Source organism: Chanodichthys erythropterus, chromosome 14 (assembly GCF_024489055.1).
Source record: "Chanodichthys erythropterus isolate Z2021 chromosome 14, ASM2448905v1, whole genome shotgun sequence".
Lineage (NCBI taxonomy): Eukaryota > Metazoa > Chordata > Actinopteri > Cypriniformes > Xenocyprididae > Chanodichthys > Chanodichthys erythropterus.
In genome coordinates, this window is record NC_090234.1 from 9,602,099 (window position 1) to 9,622,261 (window position 20,163).

At 43.5% G+C, this 20,163-nt stretch overlaps 1 protein-coding gene across 1 annotated transcript in view; it reads right to left on the bottom strand.

The window, feature by feature from the left end:
* Positions 1 to 20,163, bottom strand: part of LOC137036191 (coiled-coil domain-containing protein 148-like) — a 147,064-nt gene that overhangs the window by 46,921 nt on the left and 79,980 nt on the right. Inside the window, exon 7 of the mRNA XM_067410228.1 lies at positions 160 to 300. Within this exon, the coding sequence (XP_067266329.1) occupies positions 160 to 300 (141 nt within the window). The remainder of the gene's footprint in view (positions 1 to 159; positions 301 to 20,163) is intronic.

The following is a 20,163-nucleotide window of genomic DNA, read 5'->3' on the forward strand; positions in this document are numbered from 1 at the left end:
AGGGATGCTGGAAGAATTGTCACTGGGATGACACAGTGACTGCGGTATATACGCTCGTAATGATGATTGACAGGACTGAATGTTTAGGCTCCTTGCGAACCTACATTTGGAACTACATTTAACAATGACGTTGTACTGTCATGAAATTTTTGCCATTACCTGCTGTGTCAGTTGAGCTTTTCTATTTTTTTCTCTCTGCTGTTCTTTCCTCAGTCTCTCCTCTTCCTCTTTGTGCCAATAAGCAGCAAGAGTAGACTCCAACTCCGCAGCCTCCTCCTGCTGAATGCGCCACTGCTGGAGCTAAACCCACAGAGTGACAGGTAGTTTCAACGGCAATCTCTCTGTAGTGTTTTGACCACTGAAGTGTTAAGCTGGAAATATGTACAGTAGACTGGAGATACAGTACGTAGTCTTTACCAATCCATGAAAAAAACAACATAGCATATTTCTGTAGGCATGCACAGCATTAAAATATGATTGCACACACAAATTAGAGAAACTGAGTCTTAAACACTCACACATGCACATGGATGGAATACTTGCATGGGTCACTGGTTACTCTATATTGCAGACTATATCTATATATGTATAAAATAGTATATGAAAGAATTTAAAAAATGCAACATGCGTCCATCTTGTGAATGTACAGTCTTCTTCTGCCATCTTCCCCCATTAGCCGCTTTTCAGCGTGAGCACAGAGGTTGAAACCATGCCGCGTTTCCATTGTGGGGCCAGTAGCCTTGCAGCACTCCTGTAAAACCCACCCTAAACACGCCTTCACTGGACTAGGTCACACAATACAAAGAAACACACCAACGAGAGGGAGATGAATGAAATAAATCGCTAAACAAATATATCAGAAGCTGTTTTAGTCTTTCTTTTCGACTGGATAAAGAAGGACATGGACATCTTGGATGACATGGGGGTGAGTAAATTATCAGGACATTTTTATTAGAAAGTGGACTAATCCTTTAATGTCTCGCGGTCTTGCTGTTTTTTTTTTTTTTTGTAACAATTACATTTTTAGGGTAAAAGTGTGTTGTAACGCAAGCGTTACTGAACATGTATCGAGTAAAATATTACTGAAAATGTATTAGTTAATGCCTTACACTACTGTGTTACAGCAAAAAGTAATATGTTACTGTATTGCATTACTTTTGTAACGTGTTACTCCCAACACTGGATATAAAGCATGAAACTCATTTTCCAAACAGTCAATTTTTTTTTTTTTTTTTTAAGACGTTAAGACATAACATAGAACAATTACTTTTAACATGACATCCAAAAATATACTGCATTTAAAGAAATGGACTTACATAGCACAAGAAAAAAAATACAATAAATAAAAAATAATAAAAAAATATAATATAAAATAAATAAATAAAGAAAAAATACCAGTTCAAGTATATACCAGTTAAATTTTCAAGCAACTTCAATTCTTTGGCGAATAAAAGTGTATCTCTACTTTTTTTTTGTTATCAATACATTGGAGAGACTCAACATACAAATGAAAATCAATCATAAGACCTTTAAACAGGGTTTAGAATTATTTCTTTTACTTTAATGAATATGAAATTTACCCAATAAAATCATAAGATTCATCATAAAATTAACAGATGGATTTTTTTATCCAAAATATAAGTGTGGCAGGGGGGGCGTGGTTCAGCGGAGTCTGCAGCGGGAGAGAGAGGGAGGAGACGTGCGGTGTCTGAGTGGATTAGACGCAAATATTAAACACCTTTCTCTTGTTTCAGTAATTGGCGTGGAGAGAGTATTTAACGCCAGGAGAAACAGGAGCCTGCGAGAGAGAGAAGGACTACTGGCTGTTTCCCCCACTCCTGGACGTCTGTCTGCTGCTGGAGTGTTTGATACAATAAGATAACATCTTTGGATGTTAATTCACAGTCATAACCAGACTTCTGTAGAATATGTATAGACAAATCTTCACAGATTTTTTTGGAGTGGTAACATTCAAAAAAAAGATGTAGAATTCTTTCTGGCTGATCTGAACAAAATGAACATTTTTCATTAATATCCATACATTTTGATAAAATATAGTTACTAACATAAATATTATGAAGTACTTTCAGATGTATTTCCCGAAGTTTGTTAGATATATAAAACCGAAAGGGAAGCAGCCAAGCTTTTTTCCAAATAATTTCTGGAAAACAACTGTTCCAGAAAAATTTCCCTCTAGGCTTAATAGATCTCTTTTCATAAAAAAAATATTCCTAATAAATTTATTTGTGCATTTTTTACTGTTAATGTCCACCCCATTTAAATGAAGAGCGGCTTCAATTTTACAAGTGTTAAGGGACAACATATGGCATATCAACATATCAATAAACCTTGGGCAATTGCATTTATTACAGAATAATATTCTCTATATTTAATAGGAAATGTCCATTTATTCAAAAGATTTTCATAAGAAAGAAACTGAACTGACTGATCAAAAAGGTCCGGGTTCCGCCATGGCCTCCGAGATGAGGTAAAACATCTAATCGTAGTTTATGAAGATTCTCTGGGTCTTGAGTTATTAACCTGTTAGCCGCTTTTGGAAAATCCCAAAAAATGACATAACCAAACTAAAACAGATACAATTCATGAACCCTTTGCACTAAAAGCATAAGTAAGGTCTCATTTGAAAGCAGACACTTTGCGGTTTATGGTAAACTCATAATCAATTATTGTCACAATGAAGAAAATAGTTAAAAATAGCTTTGAAATTTTGAAAAGTTATTAGAAATTTATTTTTATGAAATATATTTATGAAAATAAAAGTGAAGTTGGCCTTGTGGCAATCTAGAAATGCACTGCAGCTAAAGCCACATGTCTGACCATGTTATATTTCAAATCTGAAGATGATAGGTTTAAAACTCTGAGTTTTATTACATGTTTTTCAAGACCATGTCATGAGACTTTATTTAGAAAGGAAGGACTCTAAAATGTTAACTGATGTTTATTGTCATCTATTCAAGTGTATTTTCTATGCTTTGTCGTGCTAACTGCCCCATTCAGTTTCAGTCTCCCCTGAACATATTCACACCTCTCCAGCCACCTTATAGTCTCTAATTATTCTTTTCTTTTGTCTCTATTATAATTACTGATGTTCTATTCAAAATGATTTAATCCCTCATTTCATTCACCAAACTTCTCACTTCACCTTCTTTCAAACTGTATCTAATGCCCTTCTTGGGAAAAAAAAAAAAAGAGAGAAAAAAAGTGAGCTTTACTATTAAAAATTATTTATTTGCTATGTTTCTGCATTAGCTTTAGATTAGAACAGGTGCATCTCTGGGCTCGTTAGCATATTAGCTTAGCACACCAACAAAACACGACAATTTATAAGATTAAAACCACGTTTTTTCTCCAAACTTACTAGTCGATTGTTTTAAATATTAACCTTCTCTGATGTGATGTGGCTTTGGATCAAAAATCAGACAGAAAATATATCATTTTAGGCTATTCTGCACAATGAGAAAAGCTATCTCGATTAGCATTGCATTATAAATATAATCTACTATTATTAATACCTTACATGGTGTGAAGAACACAGATAAACCACATATCGTCACAATCGTGTATTTATTACTGTCAAAAGTGACGTTCTGTATGTTTATATCAATGATTATAGCGATGTCTGCTAGCCTCTGTTAGTTCTGTGTATGTCACATGACTGCCTCTTGTTCATGATGTATTATTTGTGGACTAAAGGTGCACAGAGCGCCCTCCAGCTTTGGGTATTATAGAGTTATGAGTTATAAACACAGTAGTCAGTGTATACAGCGCTCATATGATGAAAATTAAATAATAATTAATGAAAATTGAATAAATATGACTCATCTGTATAGAAAATTGACATAAACGTATGACAGTGCATCAATATTTCTCCAAATGTGCATGCTTTTAAGCTAAAAGCCCAGAGGGATGCTATTTTGTGGAGTTTTTTCATGATGATGGTACAGAGTTTTTTTCTCAATGGCTGAAGCTGACGCTCATATTTCAATGAAAAGGTAACGACTCCGTTTCTCATATTCATAACTCCCGACGCATATTAACAAATGACGGTACACCATGTTGAGAGTAAAATAAAGATTATAAATTTAAGCTCGAGTCTTAGATCTTTTTAATGATGTATAGTTTGTCAAGGTAATTATATTAAATCTAACAGTAAATTTGAGCTAATTTAAACAAAGAAGCTTCGGTGCGTCGGCGTGACAGTGCTGGTTAACAGGTTTATCCAGAAAACGTCCGAGTATCACAACGTCTACCAGCCTGTGGTATCACCGCGACCGCTGTCAATCCTCTGCCTGTTCAACCATCTGTCGCACCTCCAGCACCAGAACCCATGCAGATTGACACCCACCATCTCACCACTACCGAATGCCATAGCGATGTCGAGTTGGTTCATCATTAACCAACTGTTGGTTCATCATTAACCAACAGTTGTGTTTGTATTGGCCGGGAACTCCTCCAAAGACTGAATGCACGTCGCCAAAGCTGCCCAGTCGACCTCAGGATCACCACGATACAGGGAAAGCCGCTGGTCCGAGGTCGTGTCCGCCATTTCTCCCCCACACTTACTCTCCGCATCGGTCATCTGCATGAGTAGACCATCACATTCATGGTGCTGGAGGAGTCAACCGCTGACATCATCCTGGGATGCCCATGGTTAAACCTGCATCAACCCCACATTCACTTGTCCTCTGGCGAAATCCTCATATGGGGTGAAAACTGCTTCCAGAACTGTATAACTTGTCCAATTAAAGTTAAACCCACATCCTCTCCAGTCTACCAACAACTTCCAGTACAATCTACATCTGTGGAAAGTCCTGACACCCACGTCAGTGTAACCATTCCTCCAGCTTACCGGGCGTTCCAGGATGTCTTCAGTAAGCGGTTGGCTACCAAACTTCCACCTCATCGACCATGGGACTGCGCCATCGACCTCCTGCCTGGGGCTACCTTACCCAAAGGCCGCATCTATCCACTGTCCACCCCGGAGCAGCAGGTCATGGAGGAGTACGTGCACAAAGCGCTCCAACAAGGGTTCATAAGACCATCTACCTCCCCTGCCACTTTGAGCTTCTTCTTCGTGGCAAAAAAGGACTGAGGCTTGCGGCCATGTATTGATTATCGTCATCTCAACTCCCAAACCGTTAGATTCAGTTATCACCTTCCTCTGGTCCCTGAAGCCCTTGAGCAACTCCGAGGTGCCACCATCTTCTCAGACCAGGTTCAGGTACAACCTCATTCACATCCGGAAGGGTGACGAGTGGAAAACCGCCTTCATCACCCCTTCCGGGCACTTTGAGTACTGGGTGATGCCGTATGGGTTGTCCAACTCACCTTCCGTCTTCCAGAACTATATGAAAAAAGTCTTCCATGAATTCCTGAACAAGTTTGTCATCGTCTACATAGATGATATCCTCATCTACTCTCAAGACATGAAAGAGCATGAAGAGCATGTACTCCAAGTCCTCCAAAAACTTCGCGAACATCACCTGTATCTCAAGTTGGAGAAGTGTGAATTCCATACCACCTCAGTCCAATTTCTAGGATACATTATTGACAACCACGGCGTCAGGATGGATCAGATGGAGGTGGACACCATTCTTCACAGACCGTTACCCAACACCATCAAGGAACTACAGAGATTCCTGGGATTTGCCAACTTCTACCGACGCTTTATCCACAATTACAGTCTGCTCAGCTCACCTCTCACCTCCCTGTTAAAAAACTTGCCCAAGTCTTTGTCCTGGAACACCTCTGCCAAGGAAGCCTTCCATCAGTTGAAGCTTGCCTTCCAGTCCGCTCCGATCCTGGTCCATCCAGATCCTAACCGCCAGTTCATCGCAGAGGTGGATGCCTCCTCTACCGGGATCAAAGCGGTGCTATCACAGCGGCAGGGGGAACCCTCACGACTCCATCCATGCGCCTTCTTCTCAAAGAAGTTATTCCCGGCGGAGCAGAATTATGATATTGGTAATTGGGAACTCCTAGCTATCAAGCTCGCCCTGGAGGAATGGAGACATTGGCTGGAGGGAGCTAAACACCCCTTTGAAGTAATCACCTGTAATGATGTAGCGGTTCGTACAGTTATTAATCAATTTATGGATGAAATATGAATATAATAATTCATAAAGCTTTATGAATACATTATGATTCATATATCGACCCAACGGGGAATTAAACATATATTGTGAATTAATTACAACGAATTATAATCAATTACATATATGATTAGTTCTGGAATAATAATTATTTAGAGAAACTGTTAGTTTGTCCAGCAAACTACAGCTCCTCAGAATGTCATAAAAAGAAAGCTTTTCCTCTGGCCACGAGAAAAAGACTTCCTATTCTAGCTTCCAAACATAGAGCAAGGATATAGGATCAAAACGTTAAAGTGACCTGGTTTTTATGAATGAGCAGGAGAACAACAAGCATGAAATATAATGCGTTTTTAATATACGAAAACAACTACCGAGATTATATGTCTAAAATATATACAGCAGGTATACACATATATATACAAGAGTGAAAATGAAGAAAAGACAGGAAAGGAAAGATGATCAAAGAATGGCAAATTACACAGTTAAACCTTTTTGAGAGAGCCAGCACAGAAATCAGTTTAAACAAATTTCAGAGGAATTATAATACTTGCTTATTGGTTCAAGTCCGTGTGTAGCAGTTTCAATGCGCCTGGCTGGGTTGGTCCTTTCCGAGAGGGTTTCTCCGGCGGGATTTTCAAACGAGGTTTAAACTTAAGTAACTTAACCGAAGAGAGAGAGAGAGAGAGAGAGAGAGAGAGAGAGAGAGAGAGAGTCCAAAGAGGTGGTGGTCCCGAAAAGAGAAGCGCGATGGCGCGTGGTCAGCGGAGACGTCCGGGAGAGACGTGCACGAGGTGCTCGTGAGACAACTGGGAGACAAAGGAAAAGGTGTGTGTCGTTGTTTTTATGGAAACCCAAGCTAACACACCTCCTGAATTGTAGCGGCCAATAGATGCGCAGCACTATTTGGCGGGCAAAGTTTCTTTGTTTGGTCTCCTAGCTGAATTTGCATACTTTACGACTGTCAGATCGGATTTCAAGATGGAGTACTCTCTTCCCAGTATCATTAAACACATAGAAAAATGCATTTGTCAGCTATGTGACATATCTCAGTGAATAGCTCGAGTCCAGAGCTTTACGGAGAGATCAAACTCGATAGATCAGAAATGCATATAACAGAAGTTATGGTTTACAGACAAAATTCCGTCATTAAAATGCACACTAGCACAAATACACTCATTTAAACACTAGGAAACATGCATACGCTTCAAAATACAGGATGGGTATATTTTGGCATAGTTGTATTTTACATACACTGCGTTCCATATTATTATGCAAGTGACATATCAGTAAGATTTCAGTAGAATAAACATTCAGATTTTGGTTTTTCTAAGGAAATGTATGTTTGTTTATTTATCCATGTCTTTTTAGATAACTGGTATCAATCTCAGACAAAATAATTTGCCAGATCTATGGAAACCCTACTTAGAGGTTGTTCTACATTATTAAGCAAGTCACAGTTATCATGCAATATGGGGAAGAAGAAAGATCTTTCTGAAGATGAAAAGCATGAAATGGTGCAATGTTGTGCAAAAGGCATGAAAACAACTAATATTGTGTGAAACGGAATGGAGATTATCGAATTATCATAAGATTTGTGAGTGATTTAGGGCACAGCAGAACTCAGTCAGATAAAGGCTTACTGAGGAAAGTTCCTGTCAAAAGAATTAATTGTATTAAAAGGGCAGCTATAAAAAAAGACAGTGTTGAGCAGCAAACAGGTATTTGAAGCTCCTGGTGTCTCTGGAGTCTCAATAAGCTCTCCATGCAGGCTGGCAGTTGTGCGTAAAGATGCATTTCAGCGACTCCAAACCAAACCTCACAAAGAGAGACATTTACAGTGGGTTTAGAAATACATGAAGACTCATTTTTAAATAGTTTTATTCGCTGACTAATGCCGTACTACAATGGATGGTCTAAATGGATGGATTTCTGGATGGTTGGTGAATGGCCACCACTTTCCAACAACACTGCGATGTCAGCAAGGAGCTGGTGGGTGATGATTTGGGCTGGAATACTGGGAAGTGAGATGGAGGGTATTAAAATGACTTTTGCAAGATATGTGGAGTTCATAACTGGCCATTTTCAGCTATGGTATAAAAAGGAGGATAGTGCATAGTACAATGCACTATTGTACAATGCACTATCCCATGCTGCAAAAAAACACCAATAAAACTGTTTGAAAATGTATTTCTACACCCACTCTAAATGTTTCTCTTTGTTAAGTTTGGTTAGTGGTGTCTAAAATGCATCTTTACGCACAACTGCCAGCCTGCATGGTGAGGTTCTCAAGACTTCAGAGACACCAGCAGCTTCAAATACCTTTGCTGCTCAACACTGGCTTTTTAAAAATAGCTGCCCTTTTAATACAATACATTTTTTTTGATAGGAACTTTCATTAATAAGCCTTTATCTGACCGAGTTCTGCTGTGCTCTAAATCACTCACAAATCTTATAATTCGATAATCTCCATTCAGTTTTCACACAATATTAGTTGTTTTCATGCCTTTTGCACAACATTGCATCATTTCATGCTTTTCATCTTCAGAAAGATCTTTCTTCCTCCCCATATTGCATGAGAACTGTGACTTGCTTAATAATGTGGAACAACCTATAAGTAGAGTTTCCATAGATCTGGCAAAAATTTTTGTCTGAGATTGATACCAGTTATCTAAAAAGACATGGATAAATAAACAAACAAACAGTTTCTTAGAAAAACTAAAATCTGAATGTTTATTGTACTGAAATCTTACTGATATGTCAATTGCATAATAATTTGGAACACAGTGTACAGTCAAAAATGTATGTTTGTGTGTTTCTGTGTGTGTGTGTGTGTGTGTGTGTGTGTGTGTGTGTGTGTGTGTGTGTTTTTGTGTGTGCCTGTGTGTGTGGGTGTTGGAATGTGGATCTGGCCCGTAGTCCACATGAGGGGCCCCTTTGATGTCCTGAGAGCAAGGAAATTGGGCCTCCTGTTTTACCTCAGAGGGTAACAAAGGTGTCAAGTGGGCTCATCTTTGGCAGACCGGTCGGAGCCGAGATGAGACTTTACAACCCAGTCCAGCATGCTAAAAGCGTTCTGAACATTCCAAAGTTTATTGATTATCCTGATACGTGTGCTTATACTACACACCGATCATCGGAACCTCGAATATCTAAGAGATGCCAAATGGCTCAACCATCGCCAAGCTAGATGGGCCTTATTCTTCACTCGCTTCAACTTCAAGGTCGCGTATCGTCCTGGAGACCAAAACAACAGAGCTGATGCTCTATCTTGACTATATCAAGCGGATCCTGAACCTGAAAACCCTGAGACCATTCTCCCTCCAGCCATGCTCGTCAGTCCCATTCAGTGGGCCATCCATCAACAGATCAAACTGGAGAACACCCAAAACCCTGCTCCGCCGGGAGGTCCAGAGGGGCGCTTGTATGTACCACCTAACCATCGCATTCCCCTCTTGGGCTTAGCTCATTCCTCACCGGGCTCTGGACACCCAGGCAGGAGAAGGACCCTCTCGCTCCTACATCAGCGCTACTGGTCGCCCTGCATGCCTCAGGATATCTCCCGATACATCAAGGGGTGCTCAGTCTGCGCCACTGCAGATACTCCTAGGAGATTGCCTGAGGGGAAGCTAGTGCCTCTGCCCATCCCAGAACACCCTTGGACTCACACTGGGGTGGATTTTATGACGGATCTCCCCCTATCTCAAGGATTCAACTGTGTCTTGGTCATCGTGGATCGCTTCTCGAAATCATGCAAGCTCATTCCCCTCAAAGGGTTGCCTACCGCTCTGGAAACGGTGGAGGCACTCTTCCAACATGTCTTCCTTCACTTTGGACTCCCTGAGGACATCGTATCCGACCATGAATCCCAGTTCATATCCCAAGTCTGCTCAGCCTTCTTCCGCCTCCTAGGAGTATACGTCAGCCTATCCTCCGGGTACCATCCTCAAAAGAATGGCCAGACTGAGCGCAAAATCCAGGAAATCGGGAGATTCCTGAGGGTTTACTGCCATCGGAACCAGGATTGTTGGAGCCAATATATACCCTGGGCAGAGTACGCCCAGAACTCCCTCCGGAAGTCTAGCACAGGGCTCATCCCGTTCCAGTGCGTCCTGGGATATCAGCCTCCTCTATTCCCATGGTCGGGTGAGCCCTTGGAGGTCCCAGCGGTAGGTCATTGGTTCCGACAGAGCAAGAGGGTCTGGGACTCAGCTCACGTGCAACTCCAGCAGGCAGTCCGGAGACACAAGGCACAAGCTGACGTCAGGAGAGGACCCACACCGCAATACCAACCTCGGCAAAAGGTTTGGTTATCCACCCGGGACATCTGTCTCCGGCTGCCTTGCCGTAAGTTGAGTCCCCGCTACATTGGACCTTTCACCATCGAGAGGCAGCTGAATGAAGTGACATACCGACTCAACCTCCCTGCACAGTACCGTATATCACCATCATTCCACGTATCACTACTCAAACCCTTCACTGACCCTTTGCCGTGGTTGTATCTCTCTATTAGTGTTACTGGATCTTAGTGCTGCATTTGACACTATCGATCACAATATTCTCTTAAATAGACTTGAAAATTATGTTAGCATTAGTGGAATTGCATTGGCATGGTTCAAATCATACTTATCTGATCGTTTTCAGTTTGTAGTAGTAAATGATGAGATATCGATCACAAGTTAACTATGGAGTACCGCAAGACTCAGTACTAGGACCATTGCTTTTCACTCTGTACATGCTACCCTTGGGAGATATCATTAGGAAGCATGGCGTTAGTTTTCATTGTTACGCTGATGATACTCAGCTATATATTTCTTCACGCCCTGACGAAACTTACCAATTCACAAAATTAACAGAATGCATAGCTGATATAAAAAACTGGATGACCAGTAATTTCCTACTACTAAATTCAGAAAAAACAGAGATTCTAATTTTTGGACCAACAACTTCTTCACGTAATAACCTAGAATATTGTCTAACACTTGAGAGCTGCTCTGTTAAGTCTTCGTCGTCAGCTAGGAACCTGGGTGTGCTCTTTGATACCAATCTTTCATTTGAAGGCCATGTTACTAGCATCTGTAAAACCGCTTTCTTCCATCTTAAAAATAGATCTAAACTACGACATATGCTCTCAGAAGAATGCAGAACAGTTAGTTCATGCGTTCATGACCTCAAGGTTAGATTACTGTAACGCTCTACTGGGTGGTTGTTCCTCCCGCTTGATAAATAAACTACAGCTCGTACAAAATGCAGCAGCATTTTGTAAGCAGTCCTTACTAGAACTAGGAAGTATGACCATATTAGCCCAGTTCTGTCGTCACTGCATTGGCTTCCCGTTAAACAGATTTTAAAATCTTGTTAATTACTTACAAAGCACTAAATGGTTTAGCCACCCAGTGCCTAAGCAAGCTCTTAATGCATTATAGTCCTTCACATTTATTGCGATCTCAGAATTCAGGCCAGCTGATAATACCTAGAATATCGAAATCAACCACAGGTGGTAGATCCATCTCCTATTTGGCACCTAAACTGTGGAACAACCTTCCTAGCATTGTTCAGGATGCAGACACACTCTGTCAGTTTAAATCTAGACTAAAAACGCATCTCTTTAACCTGGCATACACATAACACATTATATATTTATATTTTCAAATCCGTTAAAGGATTATTAGGCTGCATAAATTAGTTCGGCCAGAACCAGGAACACTTCCTATAACACCAGATGTACTTGCTACATCAGAAAAAGAATGGCATCTACGCTAATATTAGTCTTTCTGTTTATCCCGAGGTTTACCGTAGTCAACCGGATTCGGGGCCGTTTCCAGACCGAGGACCGGTGCCTAGACACGACCACAACGCAGCCCTGTATCAGCAGAGATCGAGTTGACTAGATCATCCATTGTGAAGACATCATCAACACGACAGCCAGTGCCACAGTTTCCTCAAAATTATAATCACGATTATTAATCATGTTTATTCTATCAAAAGAGTAATGTAACTATGGCTATTTTGCAAGTTCTTTACCAACCTACACTTCACCCAAAAGGCCTGTAGGTGGCACAAAGACTTAAATTTAACCAACTATGATAACTTCATTAGATGGTAAATCAAAAACAAAACATGGTTCCCTTTCGTGGGAACTATCGACGCTACGTCAGTGACGTGATGGGAATCCTCTGCATTTTTGTGTTCGTGAAGCACTATTGTATCCAACCAATGAGAGAACGTGACGTCAGAGGCGGGCGACATCGCGGACCGGAACCTATAAAGCATGCCCGGAAACAAAGAACGCTAGCTTCTGTTGTCTTCAGTAAGCGCTATTTGTATCTTGTCTGTCTTATTTACTGTTGTTTTTCTACCATCTCGCCAGAAAGTGATCTCTTCGTCTGAGGACAAGAGTTTCTAAACAAGTGAATTAAGACACATAAAAGACATACACATATAAAGAAAATGACGGAGAAAAGCCAGCGTTTCACTAAGTGTGCACCTCCTTGCCCGCGATTCATCGTGGAGGGAGATACACACGAGATGTATGTGAAGTGCCTGGGAGTTGAGCACGCAAAGGCAGCTCTTGAGGGGGCTGTCTGTGTGCACTGTGAGCAGCTCACTCTCAGGGCGCTGCTCTCACGCCGGGCGCTCTTTGAGGAGGGTGCCGCGGCGAGTGTTCCCCGCAGGTCTGGTCCTGCTGCTGCCGAGGCACAGCGAAGGCTGCACTCGTGGGGTTCACAAATGGATCTAGCAGAGGGGGGAGAGACGGGCTTTGCCTTATCGCTCCCCTTACCTGCTAGATCTAGTGTCTCTCCTTTGGTGGTGGAAGCACGCGCTGCGGTTTCTTCCCCTCAAAGGGAGGCACTGGCACTGAATATATCTTCCTCCGAGGAGGTTGATGTTGAAGGTGTCGAGGGTAGTGATGAGGGACCGTCATCCTCATCTCCAGCCCATGAGGAGCTTATAGAGGTAGTGACCCGGGCAGTAGAGAAACTAAATATAAGCTGGCCCGCGGAGGAGAGCGTTCCTAAAGTTAAAAGCAAGTTGGATGAACGCTTCCTCCCAGCTAGGTCACTACCCCAGCGTCGGGGACTGCCGTTCTTTCCTGACCTCCACACTGAGGTGTCGAGGTCGTGGAATAGACCTGTGCAGTACCGTGTCTTCAGCCCACAGACATCAATGTACAGCAATATTACTGGGCTGAAGCAACACGGTTATGGGGCGATGCCTCGGGTTGAAGAGACGCTTGCGAGCTATCTCTCGCCCGAGTCTGCATCGTCCCTGAAATCCCCGACGTTGCCCACCAGACCTTTAAAGCAAACATCGAATCTGGTGGGCAAGGCTTATTCGGCAGCGGGTCAGGCTGCGGCATGTCTGCACACTATGTCAATACTGCAGGCATACCAAGCTGATCTGCTGGGGGAGATTGACGAAAGTGGGGAGGTAACTTTTGAAACCATTCAGGAGTTGAGGAAGGCCACAGATTTAGCTCTCCGTGCCACCAAGGAGACGGCCAAGTCAGTAGAGCGCTCTATGGCAGCCCTGGTGGCCACGGAGAGACATCTGTGGCTCAACCTCGCTGATATTAAGGAGAAAGATAAACACATCCTTATGGATGCGCCGCTTTCCTCCGAGGGCCTGTTCGGTGACGCAGTTAATACTGTTGTCGACAGGTTCGAGGAGGCGAAAAAGCAGAAAGCGGCGTTCCAGAGGTTCCTCCCCCGAAAATCTCATCCCCCTGAGGCTGCTGGGCGGGGGCAGCCTCAGCCGATAGCCGGCTCCTCGGGACACAGGTCCCAGCAAAAGGCTAGTGTGGCCGCCCGTGCTCCCCCGCGGAAAGCTTGGGGACCGGAGCGTGCTGCACAGCCGAAGCCTTCCGGGGGTAGGGCGGATCTGAGGACCGTCATTATTTCAAAAGAAATCCTGATGCTCATGGGCCAGGGAGAGACGATTAATTTCTATCGTTCCCCATCGGTGCCCTCAAGGGACTGTTCTGCCAACCCTGCCACCCAGTGTGCGACAGGGCGCAGCAGTCCCTGTCGATCCTCCGAGGAGGGTCGGCCAGCACGTGATTTGCTTATTTGATTTGACGTGCGCCGCGTCAGATAAACGAGCCAAGTGCTCAAAAAACACCAGAGACCAGTCTCGAGAGGCTGGTTCCCTTAGTAGAATTTTTGGTGGAATGGAAACTTCTTCCGAATATTTCGAAATGGGTGCTGCTCATGGTAGAATGGTGCGTTCACACCGGACGCGAATGAAGCGGTAAGCGCGAGTGATTTACATGTTAAGTCAATGCAAAGACGCGGCGCGAATGACGCGGCGCGAATTGAGCGAACGAATGAAGCGAGTAAACTCAAAATGTTCAAGCGTCCAACTACGCGCGAATAGCGCGATTTATTCGCGCAAGTCGCGTCTGGTGTGAACACAGCATTACAGAATTCAGTTCGGTTCTCGTCCGCCCAGGTTCAGTGGAGTGATTCACACAGTGGTAGCTCCAGAGCAGTCTCTGGTAATGGAACAAGAGGTTACGACGCTTTTGCAAAAAGGGGCTATAGAACGGGTTCCCTCTCCCAGCAAAATGTCGGGCTTTTACAGCCGCTACTTCATTGTTCCAAAGAAGGATGGGGGGGTTGCGTCCGATCATAGATCTTCGTATACTAAATCGATCTGTAAAGAAGTTGAAGTTCAAGATGCTTACACTCAAACAGATTATTCCACAGATCAGATCCGAGGACTGGTTTGTGGCGATAGATCTGAAGGACGCATATTTTCACATTTCCATCCATCCTTCTCACAGGAAGTTCCTCAGGTTTGCTTTCGGGGGCGAAGCATACCAATACAAGGTTCTTCCCTTCGGCCTATCACTATCACCCCGCACGTTCACGAAGTGCATGGATGCAGCCTTGGCTCCTCTGAGACTCCAGGGCATCCGCGTGCTGAACTATATTATGTTTCATTAATGTAGTTCAGGAGGAACAAGTCAAATAACCTACCCAATCATTACGTCATATTACTGATTACGTCATCTCATCCAGCTGTCAACAATCTGTAATCAACGTATCTACCCAATCAGCGTGAGTTCAGGCCTGTATATAATCACAGTCAAAACTCACCCAAGGATCCTCGACAGTTTCCAGAATTTGGTCCCGCCCTAAGTTCCTAACATGTCCGAAGTCGCGTCCGATGAAGAATCTTTCATCCTCGAGGAATCTTTGCCACAATCCTCTGGCCTTAAGAACAATTTTTCTCCAATCCAACGGCATTATTTCGGAGGGGCGTCAGCCCAAACAAACGGGTCCCTGCATGCCAAAACGCCGAGGCCTGTCACCACGTCCGAATCATCCACGATATCCTTCTGTGTATTTCCCTACTCTGGCCCATTCAATCATTACTGTCATAGAAAAATGACAATAAGGCAGCCGAGCACCAAGCTCGAGTCTCGGGCAATGCCGCCTCTTCCCGCGACGGAACGGGCCTTCTTCCAACGTCAGGCCGCCGCAGCAGGCCTTCAGTAAACCCGGAGCCGCGCCGCAGCGCAGATCCAGTTCCCAGCCGGCTCACACTCTCCACTCCATCGGCTCAACCCCGCAAGAAGCACAGTTTAAATCCTTCTCGTCTTCTTTCCTGAATTTTCAGTCATTCCATCTGGATCAATGTTGATCGGGGGATTGTTTCTGTGACTTGCCGTTATAAATTACTGTGCCGCTTCCTTGCGGTTAAACACGCAAACAGTGGCTCATATATCACGTTCAGTTCGCACGCTGAATCACTATGAAACTCGGAACTTATTGTCATCGCTGTTCTGCGATTTATCAACAAATCGCTTGGAAACTTAAAGTAATAGTATGCATTTCTGTAACTTCAACCCACAGCTTCACTATTGAGACGAGGCACAGACTGGTAGGACAAATTCTTAAAATCGTTCTTTTGCTGATGGATTTAAATAAATTTTACCGTTCCTATTCATCTGTATGTTCATCTATATTTAGAACTTGCAGAATCTGTAAGTAACGTAACGAACCATAGACAAATAACCAGTGAATAAACTGTTATGTTGTATGTTCCTACGCAGTTTGATAAAGCATCGAATTTGATTTGAGTAATTTGAGTACCAGGTCTGGATAAGTATTGGGAAATAGAACTAAAAAATAAACAAATAAATTTAATTATAATAAAAAAATAAATAAATAAATAAAAATCATTCAAGCAGCGTGTTCATGGTAAATTTAGTGCTTGTTGAACACCATTGAATAAATCCAAGTTGCACATTTTTATTATGCAAAGCTCTCTTTTTACAAGCTAGTCTCTTTTGATCTTTACTAAATGAAGGTGCACGTGAATCAAACCAGCAACATTTAAAAGAACAAACGATCATCTAAATCAGTCTGTACCCTACTTTGCTGTTTGATGATTGTTCAACATCAATCAATTACAGTACAAACTGTAAACGGCAGTATGGTATCAAACAATCGTGCCAGAGGTGAATATATTCAGGTTATAAAGTTTCCCTCTTTTCCGAGTGTGTCTCATACGTTCTGAAAAGTGAAGCCACGGGCTCTTTGATCGCCCCCTGGAGGCTGGATGCAGTACAGGTCATAAACCCCGCCCTCTCAATGCAGTCGAATGAGACTTCAGTGAAAACTTAAAAATAAAGTCTGCTTCAAATAAAACTTTCTGAAAGATGGTTTTGGTCATTTAAGGTAGTTGTTATCACACTGATATATATTCAATTGTTCGTTTTTGTAATGATTTAGATTTTAGCTAGCAATTTGATTCTATAAAAACGGGGCGTGTCGTCATGATTCGAAGTTGATTGACAGGTTGTCTGAGGACTGTCGGAGCTTCGAGGGGAGATTGAAGATGTATTAACTAACTGTTAATTTTCGATTTCTTTGTCATTAACACCAACAAAATGAGTTGTTCAGCAGTAAACTGTACTAACCGACCTACAGGATCTGACGGATCACTGAACTTTTTTTCTGTAACATCAAATGTGGGCGTTATAAGCTAATTAATAAATGTTATTAGTTAAGATAACACACCTAATGTTAGCCATGTCGGGAAAAAGCAGGTGATCGTTATCTGGCAGTTACTTATTATTTTTATGGGTATAAAATAATAATTAGCAGGACAAAACTAATGATAGCTTACTCTAATTACAGCAATCGATCTAACGTTAGTTGAACTTGATTTAAAATGGCAGGACCGTTTCTGACGATTTAGAGTTGTTTCTAGTGGCATATTATATTGATTTTATCTACTGAATTTGCTGTTTCAAAAATATTATTGCTCTAGAAACAGAATAGCCTATTATTTTATAGGTAGACTTTTAAATTGTGTATAATTTTTATAGTCTATTTAAAATACATGAATGATGACGCAGTCGTCTGGGCGGAAGTTTGATATCGCGACTCCGCCTCCGGCTCAACGGACGATTCCTTCTGCGCATGCCCAGGCTCCAAACTTTTTTTTTTTTTGACGTATTGCGTAACGTGTCAGCGCCCATTCATCAGCCCATTTTGGCTTCAGTTCAATACAATGGAAGGAAGCGACGTCGCGTCGTCCATCTTTTTTTACAGTCTATGCTCTTTTCTACACTTCTTGTTCCTCCACAGGCTCCAGGGACTGACCCAAGCGTGAGGTTGCCTCCGCTAGCGGCGCAGGCCCAGAGGCCTTATTTGACTCCCAGCTTCCCTCTTTTCTACACTTCTTGTTCCTCCCCAGGCTCCAGGGACTGACCCAAGCGTGAGGTTGCCTCCGCTAGCGGCGCAGGCCCAGAGGCCTTATTTGACTCCCAGCTTCCCTCTTTTCTACACTTCTTGTTCCTCCCCAGGCTCCAGGGACTGACCCAAGCGTGAGGTTGCCTCCGCTAGCAGCGCAGGCCCAGAGGCCTTATTGGACTCCCAGCTTCCCTCTTTTCTACACTTCTTGTTCCTCCCTAGGTTCCAGGGGCCAGCCCGAGCATGAGGCTGCCTCTGCAAGCGGCCTCGGGCCCAGCCATTCCTCCAGCCTGCCTTTCCTGATTTTCTCTTCTCAACATTACTTTATTTATATCATGTAAACAGCATTAAGAACCTCCAAGCTCCCAGCAGACCACTTTTCCAGTAATTTGTTCCCCATAGGAGCAACAACCACAGCTGCTCAATAAGGCCTTTCCCAGCATCAGATTCAAACACTTGGTCACTGGTCATAAGAAGCTTTTAAGAACTACATCAAACTGTTTCCACATTAAAGAAGCCTAACAAACACTAATCAGCTAGGTTTTCAGCTCCAGCTCATATTCTCACACATACCCACAAGCCATATCAAACTCAACTAATACCATCATTCCAATAAAATGGGAATGATCTCATTGCCAGTGCAGCGATGTGCTCGGCTCCCGCAGGAGCTCAATTCTTCTGGCCCTTCTCTCCACTGCCGCAGCAGTGATGTCACTTCGGCTCCCACAGATCAGTTCTTCTGGCTAATTTCTCCACTGCCGCAGCAGTGATGTCACCCCCGTTCCCGCAGGAGCCCAGCTCTGCCCAAACTCGCCCTAATCCAATGTTGCAAGAAATCTCCCGGTCTTCAAACTAACCCTCTAAACAGATGATTCAAACCACTCAGTCAAATCAGTCAAACTTCAATCTGACACCATGAGTATTGAGCTCCCATAAGAACCTCAGAAACGGTATACATTTTCTATTTTCGTTCAACTATGGCTGGGCTTATCCGTCAGATCGCTGCGAGTATTGAACTCCCGTCGGACTGCGCGAAAGCCCTCCCAGTCGAAAATGGCTAAACGTTTATGCCATCAGGGGCTTACCCGTCCATTCGCAGCGAGTATTGAACTCCCGTCGGACGTCGCTAGAGCGCTTGCCAATCTAAAATAATTAAACGTTTACCTCACTGCCAGCAGGGGCTTACCCGTCCGATTGCAGTGAGTATTGAACTCCCGTCGGATGCCATGAGAGCCTCCCAATCCAAAATAACTAACGCTAACCTCACTGCCAGTGGGGGCTTACCCGTCCGATTGCTGCGAGTATTGAACTCCCGTCGGACACCGCAAAAGCCCCCAATCTAACACTACTAAACGTTCCCCCCACGGTCAGCGGGGGCTTACCCGTCCGATCGCAGTGAGTATTGAACTCCCGTCGGACGCCGCAAGAGCCCCCAATCTAAAATTACTAAACGTCCACCCACCATCAGCAGGGGTTAACCGTCCGATCGCAGTGAGTATTGAACTCCTGTCGGATGCCGCAAGAGCCCCAATCTAAAATTTCTAAAAGTCCACCCACCATCAGCAGGGGTTAACCGTCCCATCGCAGTGAGTATTGAACTCCCGTCGGATGCCGCAAGAGCCCCAATCTAAAATTTCTAAACGTCCACCCACCATCAGCAGGGGTTAACCGTCCGATCGCAGTGAGTATTGAACTCCCGTCGGATGCCGCAAGAGCCCCAATCCAAAAAATTCTAAACGTCCACCCACCATCAGCAGGGGTTAACCGTCCGATTGTTGAACTCCCGTCGGATGCTGCAGGCGCCACCAGCCAAAACATTTAAACCTTATCGTAGTTTACCGGTCGAAAAGGTTATTCATCGGTTCGCTGTGAGTATTGAACTCCCGTCAGATAGAACCTTCCCGATCACGCAGACAGCTTTCTCCTTGCAGACATCAGCCTTATTTCCATATTTTTTGGGGGGGTCAGTTTCAGTTCCCGGCTGCTGTCCGTAGATAACTCTTGCTTTTTGGGGGGTACTCTGTGTTCGGGTCGATTACCGAGCTCGGAGCCCTCTCCCCGGACAGCACGCCAAATACGTTTACCAATTTATTTACCTGACTTATTTGTAAGTGTGAACTCGTGAAATCGACGATTGGTTGATTTTAGCTCAAACAGAACGTCTGGCAGCTCAACATCGAGATGTTGTGTTGTCGCACATGAAGAAGCTTGGGCTGAGGCTCAACGCCAAGAAAAGTGTGCTGGTTCCGAGTCAGGTTGCCAACTATCTTGGGGTAATCTGGGATTCGATCACGATGCGGGCGCAATTGACTCCCGCTCATGTGACTTCCATTCTCGGGGCCGTG